At 39.0% G+C, this 26496-nt stretch overlaps 1 protein-coding gene across 1 annotated transcript in view; it reads left to right on the plus strand.

The window, feature by feature from the left end:
* Positions 1 to 26496, plus strand: part of GPR158 (G protein-coupled receptor 158) — a 302282-nt gene that overhangs the window by 155567 nt on the left and 120219 nt on the right. Inside the window, exon 4 of the mRNA XM_005687944.3 lies at positions 11290 to 11513. Coding sequence (XP_005688001.3) covers positions 11290 to 11513 — 224 coding nt within the window. The remainder of the gene's footprint in view (positions 1 to 11289; positions 11514 to 26496) is intronic.

Raw genomic sequence — 26496 nt, forward strand, 5'->3', positions numbered from 1 at the left:
AGCAAAGCAGATTGGGATTCTGCTTTCCCAAAGACATCCACAAGAAAAAGAAATGCAAAAAGGCAAAATGGTTGTCCAAGGAGGCCTTACAAATAGCTGTGAAAAGAAGACAAGCGAAAGGCAAAGGAAAAAGGAAAGATATACCCATTTGAATGAAGAGTTCCAAAGTTTAGCAAGGAGAGGTAGGAAAGGCTTCCGCAGTGACCAGTGCAAAGAAACAAAGGAAAACAATAGAATGGGAAAGACTAAAGTTCTCTTCAAGAAAATTAGAGATACCAAAGGAACATTTCATGCAAAGATGGGCTCAATAAAGGATGGAAATGGTATGGACCTAACAGAAGCAGAAGATATTAAGAAGAGGTGGCAAGAATACACAGAAGAACTATACAAAAAAGATGTTCACGACGCAGATGACCACGATGATGTGATCACTCACCTAGAGCAGACATCTTGGAATGTGAAGTCAAGTGGGCCTTAGGAAGCATCATTACAAACAAAGCTAGTGGAGGTGATGGAATTCCAGTTGAGCTATTTCAAACTCTCAAACATGATGCATGAAAGTGCCTCACTCAATATGCCAGCAAATTTGGAAAACTCAGCAGTGGCCACAGGACTGGAAAAGGTCAGTTTTTATTCCAATCCCAAAGAAGGGCAATGCCAAAGAATGCTCAAGCTACTGCACAATTGCACTCATCTCACACACTAGTACGGAGAAGGCAATGGCACCCCACTCCAGTACTCTCGCCTGGAAAATCCCATGGTGGAGGAGCCTGGTAGGCTGCAATCCATGGGGTCATGAAGAGTCGCACACAACTGAGTGACTTCACTTTCACTTTTCACTTTCATGAATTGGAGAAGGAAATGGCAACCCACTCCAGTGTTCTTGCCTGGAAAATCCCAGGGACGGGGGAGCCTGGTAGGCTGCTGTCTATGGGGTTGCACAGAGTCGGACATGACTGAAGCGACTTAGCAGCAGCAGCAGCAGCATACGCTAGTAAAGTAATGCTCAAAATTCTCCAAGCCAGGCTTCAACAGTACGTGAACTGTGAAATTCCAGATGTTCAAGCTGGTTTTAGAAAAGACAGAGGAACCAGAGATCAAATTGCCAACATCCGTTGGATCATTCAAAAAGCAAGAGAGTTCCAGAAAAACATCTATTTCTGCTTAATGACTGCCAAAGCTTTTGACTGTGTGGATCACATCAAACTGTGGAAAATTCTTAAAGAGATAGAAGTACCAGACCACCTGACCTGCCTCCTGAGAAATCTGTACGCAGGTCAAAAAGCAACAGTTAGAACTGGACATGGAACAACAGACTGGTTCCAAATCAGGAAAGGAATATGTAAAGGTTGTATATAGTCACCATGCTTATTTAGCTTATATGCAGAGTCCATCATGAGAAACGCTGGGCTGGATGAAGCATAAACTGAAATCAAGATTGCTGAGGGAAATATCAGTAACCTTAGATATGCAGATGACACCACCCTTATGACAGAAAACGAAGAAGAACTAAAGAGCTTCTTAATGAAAGTGAAAGAGGAGAGTGGAAAAAGTTGGCTTAAAACTCAACATTCAGAAAATGAAGATCATGGCATCCAGTCCCATCACTTCATGGGAAATAGATGGGGAAACAGTGGAAACAGTGACAGACTTTATTTCTCTGGGCTCCAAAATCACTGCAGATGGTGATTGCAGCCATGAAATTAAAAGACGCTTGCTTCTTGGAAGAAAAGTTATGATCAACCTAGACAACATATTAAAAAGCAGAGACATTACTTTGCCAACAAAAGTCCATCTAGTCAAAGCTATGGTTTTTCCAGTAGTCATATATGAATGTGAGAGTTGGACTGTAAAGAAAGCTGAGTGCTGAAGAATTGATGCGTATGAACTGTGGTGTTGGAGAAGACTCTTGAGAGTTCCTTGGACAGCAAGGGGATCAAACTATTCCATCCTAAAGGAAATCAGTCCTGAATATGCATTGGAAGGATTGATGCTGAAGCTGAAACTCCAGTCCTTTGGCCACCTGATGCGAAGAACTGACTCCCTGGAAAAGACCCTAATGCTAGGAAAGATTGAAGGCGGAGGAGAAGGGGACGACAGAGGATTAGATGGTTGTATGGCATCACCGACTCGATGAACATGAGTTTCAGTAAACTCCAGGAGTTGGTAATGGACAGGGAAGCCTAATACTACAGTCCATGGGGTCGCAAATGTTGGACAGGACCGAGGGACTGACATTGTCATCATTGAGATTCTATGCATGGAGAATATTTCAAGTTGCTCAGAATCAAGTTATCATCCAAGTGGATTTCTAAAAGTCAGTAAGTAATAGCTTATATTTTTAACATATCTTTCTAGTTTATGTCTGCTGCTGCTGCTAAGTCGCTTCAGTCGTGTCCGACTCTGTGCGACCCCATAGAGGGCAGCCTACCAGGCTCCCCTGTCCCTGGGATTCTCCAGGCAAAAACACTGGAGTGGGTTGCCATTGCCTTCTCCAATTCATGAAAGTGAAAAATGAAAGTGAAGTCGCTCATCTGTGTCCGACTCTTCGCGACCCCATGGACTGCACCCCACGAGGCTCCTCCGTCCATGGGACTTTCCAGGCAAGAGTGCTGGAGTGGGGTGCCATTGACTTCTCCGAGTTTATGTCTAGCATCTTGAAAAATATAATTTTAAATAAATTTTTATGCATGAATGAGTTGAGAATATGAAGATTTATTGAGTTGAATGTATTTTCAACTAAACATTTGTATTACAGATCAGTTAATTTATTCTTTTGAGAGATCACTTTGATCATTGCCATTTATTTCCTAACTATCCAGTATGTGTAAATTACTGTTTGGTGCTGAGTATATAAAGAGGTATATAATTCATGTTCCTGTTCTCTAGGAACTTAACATTTTAAACCATCATAAACTTAAGGTGCCATTCAGTAGATGAACAATAAGCCCATTATTATTATCTATTAGTATGATTTCTACTAGCTGCATATATTCTCTTGTCCTAGATAGAGAACTTCAACATAAATTAATGAAATATTTTTGGAACCAGGTTACTTAATCATGCTTTGCATCCTACAAGAAACACTTAAAGGTAAAAAGCTGTATTCTTAATTTTAGTTTTTTTTTTGAGCTTCAGAAATCAAGTATCTTACTTTTAATTTTGCTTTCTCTCCATTTTAACACTTTGTGCCCCTTATGGCATCTCATGATTTCATAGTCCATATGTAAAGTGAAGGCAATTATTAAAAAGAAGTTTCTCATGACAGCACTTCACTGTTTGGCATTTGTGAGTTGATCTTGTGATTATTTTGAGTACAAATAATAAAATGATATCATAATTTATCTTCTAAGAAATTTCTTTTTCTCCATGAATACTGAAACACTTATGTAACCAATGTAGTATTACCTTGTATCAGGAAATATAGAATTATTTGGAGTTATGTCAATTTCCAACCCTGTATCTAACTGCTATTATTTTAGTCGGCATAATACCTGCTAGCTATTATTTTAGTCCTACTTGGCTTCCCTAGTGCTTAAGTTGGTAAAGAATCTGCCTGCAATGCAGGAGTGTCTGATTTGATCTGTGGGTAGGGGAGATCTCCCGGAGAAGGAAATGGCAACCCACTCCAGTAGTCTGGCCTGCAGAATCCCATGGACAGAGGAGCTGGGCAGGCTACAGTCCATGAGATCACAAAGAATCAGACACAACTGAGCAACTTAACTTTAACTTTGATTATTTTAGTCCTACTTGAGGAAAGAATCATACTTGAGGAAAGAATCCTACTTAATGGATTGTATGGGCTTCTCTGTGATGTTTCTGTACTCATGATGATATTCTATAGCCCAGTATACACTGGGTGTTTCATCATTTTAATCTAGGTTTGAAAATAAGAATATAAAACCATAGTCTTATTTTACAGAGTTTTCAGTTTATTTGGGAGCATATGGGTCTCCAAAACTCTAGCAGGAAACACGGCAGAGGAACACAGGCAATTAAAGAGAGTCATAAGGGCTTGGAGCATGAGGGAGAGACATGAACAGAGACAGAGTGGGTCTGGATGAACCATTCTCTGTGTTCCTATGGGTCTCGAGGTAATAGGTTGGTAAAGACAATAATGGGGCAGGGTAATTGACATTTGGACACCAGAAATGGACTTTGCGATAGGACCATCTGAGATTCTTGTTTTCCTGAATTCTCCCTCATGTTCTCTGTTTCAACACGGTGAATCTAAACAAGTAGCAGTCTCTCTGGTAAACTAGGAGTGGAGGACATTGTGATCACTGTGAAAGACCCTTGATTTATGAACAATAAAACAGATGAATGTAAAGGGGACCATAATTAGGAAAAAGATGTGCAACAAAATTGGGTCAATGAAAGAAATTTCTATCTTTCTCTCACATGCAGATGGTATGTAAGTCTGATTTAGAAATAAGATTTTCTAGTAAAAGAAAGAATGAAAGAAGAAAGCCTACTTTATATACATATATATAATGTAATTTAATTATGTGCATTTTTGTTGTGTTGGTTCAGTTTCTCAGTCATCTCCAACTCTTTGTGACCGCATGGACTGCAGCATGCCAGGCTTCCCTGTCCTTCACCATCTCCTGGAGCTTGCTCAAACTTATGTCCATTGAGTTGGTCATGGCATCTAATGAAAGTGAAAGTTGCTCAGTTGTGTTAAACTCTTTGTGATCCCATGGGCTGTAGCCTGCCGGGCTCCTCTGTCCATGGAATTCTCCAGGCCAGAATATTGGAGTGGGTAGGCTTTCCCTTCTCCAGGGGATCTTCCCAACCTGGGGATCAAACCCAGGTCTCCCTCATTGCAAGCAGATTCTTTACTGCCTGAATCACTAGGGAAGCCCAAAAGTACTGGAGTGGGTAGCCTATCCCTTCTCCAGGAGATCTTCCCGACTCAGGAATTGAACCAGGGTCTCCTGTATTGCAGGCGGATTTTTCACCAGCTGAAGTACCAGGGAATCCTGGCATCTAATACAGACAAAAATAAATTTCACAGAGAATATACTCCATTTTTAATTGCTGGAGAAATGTTTTTTCTTTTTTTATTCTTAACCCTTGGGTATGTCTTACCAAAAGGAAACAAATAACTGATTTAAACCCAAAAGTTTAGAGTGTTGCAGAATGCCTTATGTGTCTTTTGACAATACACTAAAAATATCAGTGGTTGAATTTAGGAAAATATGAAAAGAAAAACTGTTATGCCTTTTATTTTTCCTTAACATGAAATTAAGGTTTTTTTTCCTTTGGTGATGATTTAAGCTCATTGAGCCTCCAATTTGGGTAGTTTGATCAACCCAGATTATTAGAGTGTCTCGCCATAGTGCGATTCGGCTTCAGTCTGCATAATCAAATGCGAACTGGAGAGGGTTCCACTCTTTAAATGTGATAGTTTAAACTGGGAGGAATTCATTGTATTATCTTTAATAAATAGATTGAGATGCAGTATTATTAAGGAAAAGACCACAGGCAAGAATAAACTGCTTCTGCAAAGTAATTCACTTTGTAAACATCTAGGAACATGTTTAACAACGTAATTAGAGTTGTCTGTGAGGCCTACCAGTCCTAGGCTTGCTTTTCTCTCTCAGTCCAGCTTCTGGTCAGCATGGTCTTCAAATACAGGGGACACCATTCACATTGTATTCTGTTTGAGTTTGTAACTTAGAAGCCATTTTGTGTGTGCGTGCATGCAGACACGTGTACACACCCTTACAACCCTGCATCACATACCCTTGATGTACCTCAGATGTTAGCTACTATGATAATTAGGGGGCGTGCTGCCAAGATCTCTCTGCCAAGTGTGTCCAGAGTTTCTTTCCTGCCTCAGGGCTTCCGCCGAAGCCCTCTAAGCTTGCCCAGCACTTGTCTAAGAGTGTGTGCATACTGCCGTCCTCTGGGAACAGCTGTCAACCGGTGGGACTGGGATTGGTAGTTGCTGCCTGAATGCTCCCGCCTCCATCCTTTGCAGAGACAAATCTGAGGAGCGTTATATGCACTTTTTAGAGCACTCCTGCAAAGATGGAGCCCACAATACCTACAGTGACATCCAACTTAATAATGACTTTAAAAAAAATCAATTTTAAAAAACTTTTTATTTTTTGTTGGAGTATAGGTGATTAACAGTGTCTGGTTTCATGCGTACAGCAAAGTGATTCAGTTATACATATCCATGTATCTGTTCTTTTTCTAATTATTTTCCCTTGTAGGTTATTACAATATACTGAGCAGAGTTCCCTGTGCTCTACAGTTGGTCCTTGTTGGTTATCCATTTTAAATATGGCAGTGTGTACATGCTGCTGCTGCTGCTGCTGCTAAGTCGCTTCAGTCGTGTCCGACTTTGTGCGGCCCCCATAGACGGCAGCCCACCGGGCTCCCCCACCCCTGGGATTCTCTAGGCAAGAACACTGGAGTGGGTTGCCATTTCCTTCTCCAGTGCATGAAAGTGAAAAGTGAAAGTGAAGTCGCTCAGTCGTGTCCGACTCTTCGCAACCCCATGGACTGCAGCCTACCAGGCTCCTCATCCATGGGATTTTCCAGGCAAGAATACTGGAGTGGGGTGCCATTGCCTTCTCCAAGTATATACATGTCAGTCCCAAATTCTCCATGCCTTCCTCCACCCTCCCCTCCATAAGTAGCCATAAGTTTGTTTTCTAAGTCTGTGATTCTGTTTTCTGTCTTGTAAATAAGTTCATTTGTATCATTGTTTAGATTGTGCTTATGAGTGATATCATACAATATTTGTATTTCTCTGTCTGACTGACTTCACTCAGTATGACAATATCTGGGTCCATCTATGTTGCTGCAAACGACATTATTTCATTATTTTTAATGGCTGAGTAACATTCTGTTGTATATATGTACCACATCTTTATTTGTTAATGGACACTTAGGTTGCTTCCATGTCTTGGCTATTGTAAACAGTGCTGCTGTGAACATCGGGGTGCATGTATCTTTTTGGACCATGTTTTCTTGAGGGTATATGCCCAGGAGTGGGATTGCAGGGTCATATGGTAAATCACCTCCCAAATAAGTTATCTGTACCCAGATCATTGCCTCAGGCTCAGCTTTAGGAAGACCCAAACCAGGACCGCAGCTTTAGCTCTTTTGGCAATGGGAGGTCATATTTAAATCCAGAGAAAATACTTATTGGTTGGTTGGTTGCTTGCTTTTCTGTTGAAGCTTTTTATGTTTGCAGTTGTGGAGAGAAATAACACAGTGCCCTTTAAAAATATGAGTCACAGCCCAGGAAAGTTTTCTGTGATTAAGGATTTTGTGTGGCAATAACTCTGGCGTGTCCTAGGAGACCGCCCTGTCTGCATCCCTTCTCTTGGCTCTAAACACTGTCTAAATTCCCATGACCTTTGTATCTTTATCTTCCTTCTAGACCTTTCTTCCAAATTCCAAACCCAATATAGCAAGATATGTACTTACCATCATCACTTGGGTCTCTGGTAGATATTTTCACGCCGAAATGTCAAGTTTGAACTTGCAGTCTTCTCCAAAGACTGGCCTAGAACCATTCTTCTCCATGTTGGTTGGTAGCAACTTCCTCCATTCACTGGTTCATACCAGACCCCTGGGAATCACTCCAGATTCTTTTCTTTCTCCTTCATTCCATAACCAGCTCATCAGAAAATTTTTTTGATTCCACCTTCAGAATGCATTTGAATCCAGCTAGCTTTTACTATTGCACTGTGGCCCCAGCAGCTGTCGAGTTTCACCTGGATTATTCTCAACTGTTGCTGCTAAGTCGCTTCAGTCGTGTCCGACTCTGTGTGACCCCAGAGACGGCAGCCCACCAGGCTCCCCCGTCCCTGGGATTCTCCAGGCAAGAACACTGGAGTGGGTTGCCATTTCCTTCTCCAATGCATGAAAGTGAAAAGTGAAAGTGAAGTCGCTCAGTCGTGTCCGACTCTTCGCGACCCCATGGACAGCAGCCTACAAGGTTCCTTCATCCATGGGAATTTCCAGGCAAGAGTACTGGAGTGGGGTGCCATTGCCTTCTCCAGGATTATTCTCAACAGCTTCTTACAAATCTCCCCACTTCTACCCTTACCTGCTACAGTGTATTCTTCATAATCAAAGTAATCCTTTAACAACACAAGGCATATCATGTCACTTACCCACTCAGAACCCTGCTGTGACTCTCTGCTTTACTGAGGGAAGAATCCAGGCCTTTACAGTGGCCCAGGGAGCCATGTATGATCTGGACCTGTTACTTCTCTGACTTTGCCTTCCACCACACTGCCCTACACTCAATCCACTCCAGTGACACTAGACTCTGTACTTGCTTCTGTGTGCCAGGTATGTACCCCCCCTCAGAATCTTTGTACTGGCTACAGGTCAGAGTAGCTAACTCCCTTACCTCTTTCACGTCTTTGCTCAGATATCACCTATAGAATGAGGTCTATCCTAACCACTTAATTTAAAATTATAATTCTCACTCTGGCATGTCTGATTGCCCTGACCTTGTTCCACTCATTTTTCCTTTCTGTAGTTCTCACTTGGTGTGGGTGTATGTGTTTTAATATTATTCAAACTGTATTTATTTATTTAAATGGAAGTATAGTTCTGTCCAGTATTACATATTACAGGTGTATAAAATAGTGATGTGCAGTTTTTTTAGATTATGTTCTGTTTATAGTTATTATAAAATATTGGCTCTGTCAGCACCGCTCAGTTTTAACAGACTAAATTACTTACTTGTTTCGTTGATTGTTTGTGTCTGTTTGCACTGCAAGACCAAATTATTTTTTTTTTATTCAATGGAACATTTATTGAAACTATATTCTATTTTTATCATATATTTATCCTTTCAGCTCAGACACCTAATTTCAGTCTCTGCCATTGTCTGGAAACTACTGTCTTAAAGGTCAGTGAAGGATGCAGTAATCATTAAACTTCCTAGTCTTTCCTCAGATGTCCTCTCTGATCACATTCCAGCATGTTCCAGTAAGTCCATTTTCTTCTATGAGATTGTGAAAACTTCTAGATGTTCAGATTCTTCCTCTTTGAAATCCTTAATAAATAGTTTGTCTACTCCCAGAGCTCTCTGTGGGTTCTTTCACTGATATTAATTCTTCTCCCAGACTCTAGTCTTGCATTATTTCTCACTTCTTGTTGTATATTTCTCCTGAACAATGAGTTGGGCATCAAATTTAACTTGTCTGCAATGGGACTTATTCCCACGGACTCCCTCCATGTCTCAGTTCTTTCTTGTAACCTGCTTGTTTTTGAGCAGTAATGCCTTTCTTTAAAACATCAATGGATTCCTAATTTCTCCTTGCATCTCCCAAATTTGGAGAAGAAGAGAAAGCCAGGCATTGTGATTTACATACATTATTGCATTTAATCCCATAGCAATTCATATTTCATACAGAAATAAGTTAAGACTCAAAGTGGTCAGGTGAGTTGCCTAATGTCTCAGAGCTGTCTAGGAACGGGAGCCTTATCTGCTGGACACTGAAATTCATACACTTTTCACTGTGTAACAGAATGAAGAGTTTTAAGCAGTAATATATCATGCACCAACAAAAAAATATTCAATTATGTCTGCTATTGTGTTTATTGAGGAAGAAATGAAGACAAAAATATATTTTATAAAGAATGTGAGCCTTCAGCAGGAGTCCAGTGGTCATGTGTGGATGTGAGAGTTAGACCATAAAGAAAGCTAAGCCCCGAAAAATTGATCCTTTTGAACTGTGGTATTAGAGAAGACTCTTGAGAGTCCCTTGGACTACAAGGAGATCAAACCAGTCCATCCTAAAGGAAATCAGTCCTGAATATTCATTGGAAGGACTGATGCTAAAGCTCTAATACTTTGGCCACCCTACGTGAAGAACTGATTCATTTGAAAAGACCTTGATTGTGGGAATGATTGATGGCAGGAGGAGAAGAGGACAACAGAGGATGAGATGGTTGGATGGCATCACTGACTTGATGGACATGAGTTTGAGCAAGCTCCAGGAGTTGGTAATGGACAGGGAAGCCCAGTCTGCTTCAGTCCATGGGGTCGCAAAGAGACACAACTGAGTGACTGATTTGAAATGAACAGGAGTTGAAAGTAATAAAGATTTTCTGTCAAACTTTCTGTTTTTTAAATACTGTTAACCAGAACAAATTTTGCAAATTCCTCAGTCAGTCAAAGTCGTGTTAGATACTGAGCTGTGTGGTTGTGTTGTATACTAAACAGAATACATATTCATGTCTTTCATGTTGAGGTCAGGATTGGAAACAGGTTTGAGAATTTTTAAGTCTATATTTTAACTGCATATTTGTCAGTGCTAAATGGTGGCTCAGTGGGTAAAGAATCTACCTGCAGCACAGGAGACCCAAGAGACATGGGTTCATTCTCTGAGTTGGGAAGACCCCCTGGAGGAGGGCATGGCAGTCCACTTCAGTATTCTTGCCTGGAGAATCCCATGGACAGAGGAACCTGGAGGACTATAGTCTATGGAGTCACAAAGAGTTGGCCATGACTGAAGTGACGGAGTATGCAAACTCAACATTTAAAGAGAATTCATACTTTTGGGCTTCAGGGCTAAGTTAAGTTTGATAACCAAGACACAAGAATCCAAAATTAAAGGTAGATCAGTAACAGCAGTTAGTTGATAGTGTGGAAATGTCCTATGGGTGTGCAGAGGGGGAAATTACATGATAGCCTGTAAGTATGGATTGTCCTCTGGGCAGAGGATGCATCATCATTAGGCAATTGCACACTGAACAACTGTTGATTAAGTACCATTTTATCCAATTTAGACCTAATGAACTTGGTGGATGAAATCCCTGCTGGATTAAAGAGCAATCAAAGCCTCATTTCAGATTCTGTGCCATCTAGGTCAAGAGGTTCCAAAAGTGTTGTGTATATTTATTTACTTGGTACAGGAATGACACAACTTTCTCATCCTTTTTTTTTTCCGGTTAATTCTTTAGCAAATATTTATAGAATATGCTTTGTGACCATAGGGAATTTCCATTAGGGAGTGGAAAATAGTGAAATAAAAGACAGAAAACTGTTCCCTGCCTCTGAGGAGTTTAATTCCATTTTTGCTAATTTTCCTCAGTTGTTCTGAATAACTTTTTTTTTTTTAATCAAAAGGATGAAAAGAATTCTGTTTGAGTCTAAAGGCGAAGAAACTCTCTCTCTGAGTAAGAAGGCTGAAGAAAGGTTTTTAGTGAGAGGGAAAATGAGTGAAGAAGTGAGGATGTCTTTTGACTCCGTCTCACCTACCTCCAAGGTGCAGTGACACTGGTTTTATTTGGAATTTTCAGGAAGGGGTCCAGATCACCATTTTGTAGAAAGTGCCAGGGATGTGTCAGAAGAAGTCCACGTCTGCCTGCCATGCAGCGAGGGCTGCCCCTACTGTGCTGACGACAGGCCCTGCTTTGTCCAGGAAGATAAGTACTTGCGACTGGCTATCATCTCCTTTCAAGCCCTGTGTATGCTGCTGGACTTCGTGAGCATGCTGGTGGTCTACCGTTTTCGCAAAGCCAAGGTAAACCCAGGTACCCTGGTTATGATCTTCCTTTTCACTGTGAACCGACCTCTTCTTAGGCAAATAGAATTGTTCCAAATCCTAATGGCTTCTCTATTAAGCCGGAGTCTTTCTATAATACGACTAGAGTATGAAAGTTATATTCCTTAGCTTCTCAGGAGAAACAGGAATTGAAAATATGAAACTGTATTATAACAATTTCTTCTGCAGAATGTGTCTCCCTGTTTAGCCTGAAGCTCAAAACCCTCAAAAGATTCTTTTATATCATCTCCTTGGCTTCTTGAAGAATTTCTTTAGCCAGTTCCCAACATAGCATTAATTTTTTTCATGTGTACAAAGATTTGTGATATTTATTGCTTTTCACGGATAAGTGTGCAGGCTCTAAAACCAGATTATTTAGTCTCGTTATGAGTATCTTAAGTTCAATGAGGTTTGCTTATGCCTAACATATCAACTCTATAGTTGGTAGGTACCAGCAATCACTGGTCAAAGGTTACTTAATATTGTATCATTTTAAACACAAACTAGATTCTGCTATGTTTTTGGTTAAGGCTGATGATACAATACCACAGAGTAAATTAAATTTCTGTGGACAAACATTTAAGGAAATAATTATATGCATTTGTCCTGGGTTAAAGAATAAATCTGTCAATAAACTGTGAGTGATTTTGAGCTCAGCAAGTTCTTCTAAAGCAGTGGCAATTTTTAAAATAGTATTTTAAATATCCTGAATATTAAATATTTAGAAATTATCTTTTTTTTTTACCAAATATTATGACAAGTCACATCTTTTCCTATTAGCTATTCTGAAGAGAAAGCATAGCTTCTTACAGCTTAATAATGTGAAGTGCTAGTACAGTTTATTTTTGAGTGAAAATTTCTAAGAAAGAAGGTATACTGGAAGGTACAACAGCTTATTCCACTTCTGAAAATAATCTTTTGCTTGATTTATTCTTAGTACTATTTTAACATGTTTTGTTTGAGCTCAGTGGTTTGGAAAAAACAGTGATAGTCATTTTTTAAAGGGAACATACTACAGTTTATATTTTCCTTTCCAGTCCTGTAATAATTTCTTTTTTTAATTTAGAAATTAATTGACAAGTGAGTTTATAAGTGCTCATTTTTGGTTTGGAAAATTAGATGTTTTAATGTAGAATGTGGCTGAAATTCTGCTAGGCTAATTATGATGTTCTAATGCTTATTTTGGTGTGAAAAGGAGAACTATATTATTTTTTTTAATTGTAAAATACACATAACATAACATTTACCATCTTTAACTGTACAATTAAGTGGCATTAAATGCATTCACATCACTGTGCAGTCATCACCACTATTCACTTCCAGAACCTTTGCATCATCCCAAACCAAACTCTGTAACCATTAAAAAACTCCCTGTTCTCCTAATCCCTGGTAACCTTTGTTCTACTTTCTGTCTCTATAAATGTGTCTTTTCAGAGTACCTCATATAAGCAGACTTTTATACCATTTGTCTTTTTGTGTTTGGCTTATTTCACCTACCATATTTATCTATGTTGTAGCGTGTATCAGAACTTCATTTCTTTTGGTGGTTTAGTTGCTAAGTCATGTCCGACTCTTGCAACCCCATCGACTGTAGCCCACCAGGCTCCTCTGTCCATGGAATTTTCCAGTCAAGAATACTGGAGTGGGTTGCCATTTCTTTCTCCAGGGGATCTTGCCTGACCCAGGGATGAAACCCACGTCTCCTGCATTGCAGGCAGATTCTTAACTCACTGAGCCACCTAGTGCTCATTTCTTTTCACTGATGAGTAATATTGGAAAAGACCTTGATGCTGGGAAAGATTGAGGGCAAAAGGAGAAGGGGGCAGCAGAGGATGAGATGGTTAGATAGCATCATTGACTCAATGGACATGAATTTGCGCAAACTCCAGTAGATAGTGGAGGACAGAGGAGCCTAGTGTGTTATAGTCCATGGGGTTGCAACTATTTTCCACAGAGGCCAGACAACTGGATATTTTCACCAACAGTTCATGAGCATCCTCACCAGCACTTACTATTTTCTTTTTTTTTTTTTCTGTTTGTTTGTTTGTTTTGTAATAACCATCCTAATCAATCTGAAGTGAATTCTCATTGTAGTTTCGATTTGCATTTTCCTACAGGTTACTGGCAGTCTAGCATTTTTTCATGTGCTTTTTGGTATATCTTCTTTGCAGAAATGTCTATTCGAGTCTTCTGTTCACTTTTGAATTGGTTGGTGGTTCATTGCTGAGTTGTAGGAGTTCTTCACGTATTCTGAATATTACACGTATCACATAGATGCCCTGCAAACATTTTCTTCCATCCCATGGGTTATCTTTTAACTCTCCTTTGATGCCTGAAAGTTTTAAGCTCTAATGGACTCCAATTACCTATGTTTTCTTTGATTGCCTGTACTTTTGGTGTCATGTCTGAGAAGTCATTCCCAAAGCTAATGTCATGAGGCTTACCTGCTGTGTTTTCTTGGAATTTTATCACTTTAGGCCTAACATTTAGATTTCAATCCAGATTTAGTTAATTTTTGTTATTTGTTGTAAGTTAAGGGCCCAACTTCCTTCTTTTGCATTTGAATCCCTAATTTTCTCAGCACTGTTTTTTGAAAAGAATATCTTTTCCCCATTGTGTGGTCCTGGCACTTTGATGAAAGATCACTTGACCATACACATGTGAGTTTATTTCCGGACTCGAGTCTGTTCCGTTTGATCTATGCCTTTATGCAAGGACTATACTATTTTGATTACTATAACTTTATAGTAAGTTTTGAAATTAAGATCTATAAAGCCTCCAAATTTGTTCTTTTCAAGGTCATTTTTGAGTTTCATGAGATTCCATCTGAATTTTAGGATATGTTTTTCTGTCAAAACGTCACTGGAATCTTTTAATAGGGAGTGCATTGAATCTGTAAATTCCTTTGGCTAGATTGTCATCTTAGCTGTATTAAGTCTTTCAATCCATGAGCACAGGATGTCTTTATACTTATTGATGTATTCTTTCATTTCTTTCAGCAGTGTTTTGTAGTTTTCAAACTTTTGTCTCCCTTATGATATATCACTTTTTACAAATTGATTTTATGATTTGTATTGTCTTTCAATTATATGGATACTCTCATATATTATCTTTTATAATCTGAATTAATAACAAGTCTGTGATTTTCCTTTTATGCTTAGCTCTTTCATGTATTTCATTTTCCCTGACATCTATGGAAGGGAGGTGTAGCATAACACATGAAAAAGAATAGAATGGTTCAAAGTTAAGAACTAGTATCTTCAGTGCAGCTCTCTATAGGGGTTTTATAGAAGTTCCACAGTTTTCTGAAAACTTCTATAAATTTTTCAGAAAATAATATATAAAAATTTACAAAATTTTCTTCTGAAACTTTGTTCTAATATTGGCCAACTGTTACACTGAACATAAGATGATGTTATGTATTTCCGTTGGTTTATGATAGGTAATATTTCCCTCCATTTCTGTTTTCCTGAGGTCTACAATGTTGAGCTTGACTCTTACCAGACATTTTAATTCTGTCGAACTCTTAAAATATCACACAATATCACAGCATTTATTTTCACTCTCCTTTATTGAATATAAATGAGAAATTTGGTTCTTTTATTTTTCACTCCACTTTTCTGAATGTAAATGAGAAATTTGGCACTTTTATTTTTCCTCATTTCCCCCATCCCATTTTACTACATCTAATCTATAATTCATTTCAGTCAATTTTCAATAAAAGCCATCATTAATTTCAAAGGGAAAGCAGTTCTTTAATATAGTTTGGCTCTCACTGCATTTAGATTTATGATTTAGACTTCTTCCAAATGTTTATTTGGTTTAGTAGCTCATCATAAGACCTTTCAAAATGTGATATTTTTGCCTTTGAGTTCTAACTTTGACTCATCTTTTATCATTATTAAATATCTGTATCTTCAAGTTTTCAGAAAAGGGTAACTTTGTACCTATGTTATATCTGACCCACCCACCAGCTGTGGCTTTTACATGACAACACCTTGGTTAGGGGAGAACTTGGGGATTATATATTTTTCAGAGTTCCATTATTGCTGCTTCATGTATCTTTTAGAACTGAACATTTTTGACAGTTTCTAGGATTGCCCACTTTTTGTCTTTTATGGAACAAAATCTCCCATCTGAATGCTTATTGACTTCTTTCTTTACTTTTACCATCATAATATGGTTCTTCTTCACTGAGTTTGCAAAAAATATGATCCTTACTCTCAGATTTCATACTGAGCTTTCTTTTGATATTGGGAAATCTATTCTATGTTAATTCTTATATTATCTCTGCTGCTCTAGTTCTTCTAGGCTTCTCTTTTAGGACTTCCTGTTAAGTATAGGTTGGGTCTCTAGCCTTTTTTTCTTTTTCACATTCTCGCTGTATTATCTTTTAAATATTTCCTTGTGTTTTAAGAAGCTTCTAAGTTTGTCTTCTGCTTCACTCTTTCAGATTTCAGCACTGTCAAAGCTGCTGCCCTTACCTTCATGATATTCTAAAATCCAGCAACTGTTTTTAATCTCTGTAAAGTTGTTCCTTATGTTTTATCTCCCTTTTTATATTGCAAAGGTTTTGAGTCCAAAAGTTTGAGTTAAAATCCTAGTGCTTTCATCTTCTAGTTGTGTAACCCTAAGGTTACATGTTATGTACCTAATCGGCAATCATTCTCTCTAAATGGCTTTTATCTCATGTAAAATGGGGACACTCAAGAGTTTGGAAAACAACAGCAATAATGTATATACTCTAAAGTCTAGCCTGATTCATGTAGTAAGCCATTTGTGGGGGGGTGGGTACTGAATCTACAAATAGGAACCTTATCACACTAGCTACTGTGAGATGAATTTTTTTATGTCTTACATGTATATAAGGACTCATTCATTGAAAGGATTTCTCAACCATTCCGAGAGTTACCAAAAGGCAAAAGTATCACAACGTTTAATTTCACAGTTTTGTTCTTATAGGAGGTGAAAATATAAGAAATAATCATTTGTACTGAAATGTTTGATTTTATAATATGATGCCTGATATTATTTACATATTTTTTTCTTTCCTCGGAGTATATTTAAGTATATATATGAAGAAACTTGAAGCACTAGGCTTGAAAGTTAGAGAAGTATAATCATGCTTGCTTGCTTTCTTTTTTGATGGGGACCATTTTTAAAGCCTTTACTGAATTTGTTACAATATTGCTTCTGTTTTATGTTTTGGATTTTTGGCCACCGAGGCATGCGGGACCTTAACTCCCCAACCAGGGGTCAAACCCACACCCCCGGCGTGGGAAGGTGAAGTCTTAACCATTGGAATGCCTAATCATGGTTTCTGAATTAACTTGCAAGTGATCTTCCTTAGGACATAAGAAGCCTGAAGGCCCTGCCCCAGCCTTATAATTAGGTGCAGGGCAGAGTGTGATCGAGGAAGCATGCCCTAAGCCTCCCTATTCCAAACATCAGAGCCACTGTGCCCAAAGTGGGAGTGCTTCACATGTTTCAGCCTTGAAAATTTCCCAGCTTTCCAGGAAGCTTCAAAGCCTTCCTATTTAAAATACAGATACTGTTTGAGTAGGATTAGTCATCATTCTAATGATCAGTGGGACTTGAGCTAAAACACAATTGCCACCTTCAAAGTTTATTGGAGAACTGTTAAAAAGGGTTCAGAGGCAGCAAATGGATTTATTCTGCAAACTGATTGCTTTATTGGATAACTTTAGCAGCCATAGGTATTAGGGAAACTAGTGACATAAGTAGCACATATCTTCTCCCCTTGACTAGGAGTTTCAGGCTCAGGGGACAAGGAAGAAAACCTACTGATGTTGGAGGGCCTTTGTGGGAAGCATGGCTATAAAACTGTTTTGTCTAAGGATTTGTCTAAGGATTTTGTCTCACTTCTTAAAGAATTCTATCAAAGTTCAGGATTTCTACAGATGATGAACTATTCTATCTATCCAAAATATAATGAGTTTACTAGGAGTTATCCCATTCCATAATTTACTAGCCAGTCCTCCAGTAGTTTGAACTTGACACAATCTAAAATGTATTTTGACAGATTATTTTCCCTAAATATTTTAAGGCAAGTGTATTTCAAATAAAATATAATGCTTTCAACTCTTATTCGTTTTTACTTTTCTTCTGACAAGTATGTGTGGTGTATATTAATAAAAGTGCCAGAAGAAATTTGATCTTAAAAAATTATGGCCTTCATCTCAGCATACAGCATGCATCCCCTAGTGTACCTTGTTAACAAGAAAATGTTTTATGAGCTCTAGGTAGAGCTTAGTCTCCCTGCTTGAGTTTAGAGATTCAAATCTTTTCTTCCTCTTGTTACTATGGAAATTATTTAACTCACTTATAGATTACCTTTCCTTAAAGCTACTTTAATTAGCAGTAAAGAATGTCTACTTTTTCTGGTCACTAGGATTTTGAATTGTAAAGGGTGAGCTTTAGGACTAAGTAATTAAACAATTAAAATTAAAAAAACAAATTGGAAAAAAATGTTTTGGTATGATATAATGGTAAACGATTAATGTTCTCACTCTAAGAACAGATAAAACTCCCTTAAGAATCAATATGAAATAGAAAAATATCCAATAGAAAAGTTGGCAAAGAATATCCATCAGAAATTTATAAAACAATGTAAAAATATATTGTCTATAACCATGAGTAATAAGGAAATGCAAATTCAAACAATGACATATCCTTTTATAACAATAATTCCCTATTTTGGTAAAGATGTTAGAAATTAGGTGTTCCAATACATTGCTGATGGTTGTGTAAATTGGTAGAAACTTTTGGATGAGATTTGGGGTATTGTTTAATAAACATAAAATGCACAGTTTCAATTTGAGAACTCTGTACTGAAGAAATCATACAGGTGCATCAGTTCAGTTCAGTTAAGTTGCTTAGTTGTGTCCGACTCTGCAAACCCATGAATCACAGCACGCCAGGTCTCCCTGTCCATCACCAACTCCCGAAATTCACTCAAACTCATGTCCATCGGGTCGTTGATGCCATCCAGCCATCTCATCCTCTGCCGTCCTCTTCTCCTCCTGCCCCCAATCCCTCCCAGCATCAGAGTCTTTTCCAATGAGTCAGCTCTTCGCATGAGGTGGCCAAAGTACTGGAGCTTCAGCTTCAGCATCAGTCCTTCCAAAGAAATCCCAGGACTGATCTCCTTCAGAATGGACTGGTTGGATCTCCTTGCAGTCCAAGGGACTCTCAAGAGTCTTCTCCAACACCACAGTTCAAAAGCATCAGTTCTTTGGTGCTCAGCTTTCTTCACAGTCCAACTCTCATATCCATACATGGCCACTGGAAAAACCACAGCCTTGACTAGATGGACCTTTGTTGGCAAAGTAATGTCTCTGCTTTTGAATATGCTATCTAGGTTGGTCATAACTTTTCTTCCAAGGAGTAAGTGTCTTTTAATTTCATGGCCGCAATCACCATCTGCAGTGATTTTGGAGCCCCAAAAAATAAAGTCTGACACTATTTCCACTGTTTCCCCATCTATTTCCCATTAAGTAATGGGACCAGATGCCATGATCTTCGTTTTCTGAATGTTGAGCTTTAAGTCAACTTTTTCACTCTCCTCTTTCACTTTCATCAAGAGGCTTTTTATCTCCTCTTCACTTTCTGCCATAAGGGTGGTGCCATCTGCATATCTGAGATTATTGATATTTCTCTTGGCAATCTTGATTCCAGCTTGTGCTTCATCTAGCCCAGTGTTTCTCATGATGTACTCTACATATAAGTTAAATAAGCAAGGTTTCAATATACAGCCTCAATGTACTCCTTGTCCTATTTGGAACCAGTCTGTTGTTCCATGTCCAGTTCTAACTGTTGCTTCCTGACCTGCAAATAGGTTTCTCAAGAGGCAGGTCAGGTGGTCTGGTATTCCCATCTCTTTCAGAATTTTCCACAGTTTGTTGTGGTCCACACAGTCAAAGGCTTTGGCATAGTCAATAAAGCAGAGATAGATGTTTTTCTGGAACTCTCTTGCTTTTTCCATGATCCAGCAGATGTTGGCAATTTGATCTCTGGTTCCTCTGCCTTTTCTAAAACCAGCTAGAACATTTGGAAGTTCCTGGTTCACATATTGCTGAAGCCTGGCTTGGAGAATTTTGAGCATTACTTTACTAGCATGTGAGATGAGTGCAATTGTGTGGTAGTTTGAGCAGTCTTTGGCATTGCCTTTCTTTGGGATTGAAATGAAAACTGACCATTTCCAGTCCTATGGCCACTGCTGAGTTTTCCAAATTTGCTGGCATATTGAGAGCAGCACTTTCATAGCATCATCTTTCAGGATTTGAAATAGCTCCACTGGAATTCCATTACCTCCACTAGCTTTGTTCGTAGTGAGGCTTTCTAAGGCCCACTTGACTTCACATTCCAGGATGTCTGGTTCTAGATGAGTGATCACACCATCGTGATAGAAGCAAGGTCCGATTCTGTAAAGAGCAATATTGCATAGGAACCTGGAATGTCATGTCCATGAATCAAGGCAAATTGGAAATGGTCAAACAGGAGATGGCAAGAGTGAACATGTACATTCTAGGAATCAGTGAACTAAAATGGACTGGAATGGGTGAATTTAACTCAGATGACCCTTATATATACTACTGTGGGCAGGAATCCCTTAGAAGAAATGGAGTAGCCATCATGGTCAACAAAAGAGTCCGAAATGCAGTACTTGGATGCAGTCTAAAAAATGACAGAATGATCTCTGTTCGTTTCCAAGGCCAGCCATTCAACATCACGGTAATCCAAGCCTATGTCCCAGCCAGTAATGCTGAAGAAGCTGAAATTGAACGGTTCTATGAAGACCTACAAGACCTTTTAGAACTGACACCCAAAAAAGATGTCCTTTTCATTATAGGGGACTGGAACTCAAAAGTAGGAAGTCAGGAAACACCTGGAGTAACAGACAAATTTAGCCTTAGAGTACGGAATGAAGCCAGGCAAAGGCTAATAGAGTTTTTGCCCAGAGAATGCACTGATCATACAGGTGTATGGGGACTTAAAAATATAGTCAGGGTGTATGTGTGTGTATCATAGCACTATTTATAGTACAGACAAACTGGGGACAATTAAATGTTCAAAATTGGGTTAGGCCATCCATGCATTTAAATATGGAGCCCATAAAAGTGATCGTGTAGAATATGCTAAATGATGGGAGAAACTTTAACGTAATTACTTTAATCAGCTTTCAGCAGCACATTTCCGCCATTTTTAAAGTTGTATTTTAGCCCTCTCCATTTTCACCTCTTCCTCTCACCTTTTCTTCTCATTCCCTCCCTCTCCTCCTGCCTCCTCCATTCCTTCTTTCCATTCATCGTCCACCTACTGAGCATCTGTTGAGTGCTTGAACCAGACTGAGAATGCAGTGATGAACAAGACAAATAAGATCGGTGCCCTTAAGGAGTATATATTCCAGTGTGGGGCTGGTAGAGACAGACAGTAAAAGAAAAAGAAGACTGTATCATGTGGCCAGTAAGTGTTGTGATCAAAATGAAGTAATATGACATGATAGGCTGTGACTTTAGAGTTATAATTCTTACAGCCAACATGTACATTGGTATTATCCTCGTTTTATGTTTGAATAAACAAAAGCATAGAGAATTTAAGAAACCCATTCACTGTTATTTGGGAAATCTAGGATCAGCAATTCAGATCTGTTTGACTTTGTAACTCATTTTAACTCTCAACTATTGTGCTGTACTGTCACAGAGTCGGACACGACTAAGCAACTAAGCATATCTGTCATATGGTTACAGTGCCGTTTTTTTTTTTCTCTTAAATTTAAAAAAGTAGATGTCACCAACTCTGGTCCCAAGAGTAGTAATCCAAGTTCTAGGTTAGTGTGTGTTCTTCATTTTTCCTCATTTCTTTGTGCCTCATCACAGCCTTACATGTCCTATACATCATTATTGCTTAGTGCCTACTAGTTAACTGAATAAACTAAGTTATTGCATGGTAACCATTTTGGTTTTGTCTTTTGGGCCACACTGCACAGTATGCATGTGGGATCTTAGTTTCCTAACCAGGGATCAAACCTTGGCCCCCTACAATGGAAGTACCAGAGTCTTAACCACTGGACCAACAGGGAGGTCCTCATGTGGTACCGTTTAAATGGATTTATGTCTTCTTCATCTCTGCTCATTTGTATCACTACATGGTTTTGCATTTTAACAGCGTTCCTTAGTGCCTTGACCCAAGGAGCAACTCGTGTGTAATGGTTTAGGGGTATGTGTGTGCGTGCAAATGTATAAATGTATATGTCAGAGTGGTGGTCAGGGTACGTATGGGAAGAAAAATAGTTCAGCTGAAGAGAAGTCTTCTTTTCTGTGCTTCTTAAGAAATATCATTTAAATAGCCTCCTACTCCATCTGGTGGCAGCAGAACTAATTATGAGTTATGACGAACAGCTAGAGAGATTATATTTGTGTATGCCTTAAGAGACATAAAGTGCTTAATGAATACCACAGCACCATTCCTCTTTTGAGGCACTTACATTTATTTATGCTTATTTGAGTGGTAAAGCCAGTTACATATTAAGTATGCTAAAAATAACTTTAAAAAATTAGTGTACTCATATACTAAATTCCTTGCCAGTTGAAACATACTCTGAGAGACCAATCTATCTTTTCTAAATTCCCTGGATCTTCATTTTTAAAGCCCAATCCAATATCATGGAAGCAAAGTGCTTTGCAAAATTATAAATTAAGGCCTTCATTAACTATTTATTCATGAATACTTAGCTAGATTTTAAAAGATGATTTTGATACTGCCTTGCCCATGAGAGGCTCCCAATCTAATGAGGAAATGAATATAAAGAAATAGAAAGTATATGATACATGTCCTGAAGTTTGTTGAGTGCTTGGCAAGGCAGGAAATAGTGCTTACGATCACAGGCTCTAGAGTCCATGTATGTAGGCACCTCTCCTGGCCTCACACTAAAGAGCTCCTAAACCTTAGGTTCAGCTTCCAGTTCTCTTTGTCTCAGTTTTCTTTTCTGTAAAATGGGGATAATAATAATAAATCTCAGAATAATGAGTTGCATAATAATAAATCTTACAGGATTGTGGTAAAGATTACAGTGTGTGCAATGCTTATAAACTTATTACAATTAATGATCCTTGGAAAATGCTCAATAAATGTTAGCTATTAATATGGATATATACAGAAAGTGACAGTATAAAATAAGAGTGGGTAAGGGTGGTCTGCGGCTTCCCTGATGGCTTAGATGGTAAAGAATCTGCCTGCAGTGCAGGAGACCCAGGTTCAATCCCTGGGTGGGGAAGACCCTACTGGAGAAGGGAATGGCAACCCACTCTAGTATTCTTTCCTGGAGAACTCCATGGACAGAGGAGCCTGGCGGGCTACAGTCCATGGGGTCACAAAGAGTTGGACACAACTGAGCAACTCTCTCTCTCACACACACACACAAAGTGTGGTCTAGGAAGACTGGTCTGAGAAGACTTCAAAGAAGAAGTGATACATGAGAAGAATCTTGAAAAATGAATTTCACTGGTCAGAGGCATAGGAAGTGAGAGGGACAAGCAGGCAGAGAGACAAACATATGTGCAAAGATATTACAGAGCCCATGACACATTTGGGGAAATTGAAATATTGCAGTATCAATCCTGAAAAGCCTGACTGAACATTTTGGACTTTATCCTACAGGCACTTGAGATAAATTGCTGAGCTGGGAAAGGATGTTAGACATATGGTTTTGGCACTGTGGAAGCAAACTTGTAAGTTACTCACTCGTATTCAGGATTTTTTGAGGATGCACTAAGTTCCCAGGCATTGTTTATGGATAGTGACAAAGCAAGATGGTCTGTGTTCCTATGATCAGAGTTCAAAATCTTGTGGGGTAAAGATCAGTGAGTAAATATGTTACTAAATGCTGGTAAGTGCTATGAAGGAAAGTAACAGTAAAATGAGGAAAGATAATGGGGTTGGGAAGACTGTATGTTTAAGACGACTTCCCTGAGGCAGGGTCATTTGATCTGAGGTCTCAAGGATAACCAGAAAGCGGAGAACAGGTGGGTATTCCAGGAAGAGAATATCATGTCTTTAAGGTAGCAATGTGTGAAGAAGCTTGGAGTGTTCTAGGAGCTGAGACCAGCATAGCGAGCGAGTTGTAGCAGGGTGGAGAGAGGTGAACTCAGGGAGACTTTAGGGAGAGTCGGGTGCCAGCCATTCAGAGTAGACTGTAGAGTTCTGTAGAGTTCTGAAAAGTTTTGCTTATTTTTTTTGAAATGCAGTGAGAAGCCACTGAAGGATTTGAAGCAGAGGGATAAATTACCTCATTTAGGTATGAAACTAATTTCTCTAGCTGCTCTGCAGAGTAGATCAGTAAGGAACAATATAAAAGTGGGGGAAGTGATAAGAGATCTGCCGAGTTAGTCTAGGTAAAAGACAGCAGTGGCTTCAGGATGGAGACTAGTTGTTTCATTTGACCTTTGGTTTCATTGACATTTGGACACAGAATCCATGGGGCCTCCTGATGAATTTGATGTGAGAGGCGAAGAAAAAAAAAATTAAATTCAGTCCCCTCAGGTTTGTATCTTGAGAAACTGGATGAAGAGGGGTGCTATCTCTAAAATTAAGAAAATGTGAAACACTGGTGGTTTGAAGGGTGGAGGAAGGAAATATCAAAAGTTCCACCTCAGACGAAAGTTCAACTATGGTTGCCAGTTTAGCACATAAAGAACAGGATGCCCAGTTAAATTGGAATTTTATTTATTTTTTGCAAATGTTTTATAATAGCTTTGTTATTTTGTTTCATTATTATTTTAATGGAATGTAATTGCTTTACCATGTTGTTAGTTTCTGCTCTACAGTGAAGTGAATCAGCTCTAAGTATACATAGATTCCCTCCCCCAAAGCCTCCCTCCCACCTCAACCCCAAGCCACCCCATAGGTCATCACAAAGCACCAAGCTGAGCTCCCTGCACTACACAGCAGCTCCCTACTAGCTATCTGTTTTACCCATGGTAGTGTATATATGTCAATCTTAATCTCCCGGTTCGTCCCACCTTCCCTTTCACCCTTGTCCACATGTCGGTTCCCTATATCTGCATCTCTGTTTCTGCCCTGAAAATAGGTTCATCAACATGAATAATGTTTTAGTATAAGTCTGTGACAAATATTGCATAGTAATACTAAAACATTCTTTTTTGCTCCCATGCATTATTTTTCTGGCAGCCCTGATGGTTAAGCCACCTGTGAGAAGTCAAAGTGGAAGAGATGTCAGGTAGGCAATTAGGTATATGAGTTGGAAGCTGTGTGCAGGAGTTTGGGCTGGAGTTCAGGAGTTACAAGCAATGAGACATAGGATTTTAAAGCTGTGACACTGAGATTACGTGCTTAGGAAATGTACAAAGAAGAAAAAGAAGAGAAGGTTCATGCCTGAACCCTTCAACATTTTGAAGAAAACCCGTGGTGGATTCATGTCAAAGTATGGCAAAACCAATACAGTATTGTAAAATAAAGTAAAGAAAAAGAAAAAAAAATGCAAGAACCTTTTCTGAAAAATTAAGGAGTGGCCAAAGAGAGCAGAGGATGCCAGGTAAGAGTCATATTATAGAATCCAAAAGAGGACAGTAGTTAAAAGGAAGAGAGAGTGTGACCAGCCAGAGGGGAGACTACAGTGCGATGGAATAATAAGTGGAAAAAGCGTGCAGTGAATTTGGCAACACAGAATTTATTGGCAACCTTGGTGGTATACTTTTCTGTGATGACTGAGGAAGTAGAGAAAACATGTATAACTGAAACTTCCAACAGCCTTTTCTGGGAGGGGAGCAGAGAAGTAGTGTTGACTAGATAGTGATAATTAAAAAGTATGACAAATTCTGAGCTTTCCCAGGAGAATGTTTACAATAAGTAAGGAAGACATTAAAGCCAGCATCTTTGGGATAGATAGAAGAAAAGGGAGGGGTAAAGGGAACAGAGGAATGAGAGGTTTGAGCCAATGCCAGTAGAGAAATTTTACAGAAACAAAGAGAGAGGGACTGAAAGAGAGTGAGTTGTTAACAGCAGGAGACAATACAGAGCCATGAAGAAAAACGAAGCCTAAAGCCTAAAATAGTTCACTGCTATACCCATGTCATGCTGTTTTAATATAGTTTTACTGGGACTTAAGTGGTAGTTGCTGTTGTTTTTTTTTTTTTTTTAACAATTAACTAATTAATTTGGTGGCACCGGGTCTTAATTACAGCACATGGAATCTTCAGTCTTCATTATGGCATGTGGGATCTTGTTCCCTGACCAGGGATCGAACCTGGGTCCCCTACGTTGGTAACATGGAGTCTTGGCCACTGGACCAACCAGGGAAGTCCCCTGGTAGTCTTAATTTTTAAAATCTTTTAGATATTTTTAGTCTCTACTCTTCCATATTTAACATTGAGAGAAAGCTTGTCAAACTCAATGCAAAATCCCGTTGGGATTTTGAGCTCGCATTTAATAGTATAAGAATAATTGTCTAGTCATATAGAAAAAGACAGTACTAGGTCATGTTCTAAGAGCATTTGCAATAAATCTGAGATGAATATACCCCTGTGGATTTGGTTATTATGAAGTTACTGAAAACTTTTCCCAAGGCAGTTTCTGAGAAGTCAGATTATGGTGGACTCAGAGATGGATTGGACATAGCAAAGTAGAGAATGTAAATATACCACTTTCTTCCAAGAAGTTTAACTATAAGGTAAGTAGAAAGAGGCTATGACTAAATGGACAAAGAGGAGACTCAGGATTGAGGGCGTTTTGTCTGAGATGATGGCAATGTATTTATAAACTGCTGGAGAAAGGAGAGAGGTGCAGGTTGAAAAGACAGAGAAACATGGGACAGGGTCCCATGAGAACGGAAGGGAGGAGCATCCTGAGCACAGGTGGAAATACTGACTTTGGGTAGAAGATCTTCATTGTATCTCAGACTAGAGGAGTGGTGATGCTGATGATG

Source organism: Capra hircus, chromosome 13 (genome assembly GCF_001704415.2).
Source record: "Capra hircus breed San Clemente chromosome 13, ASM170441v1, whole genome shotgun sequence".
Classification (NCBI taxonomy): domain Eukaryota; kingdom Metazoa; phylum Chordata; class Mammalia; order Artiodactyla; family Bovidae; genus Capra; species Capra hircus.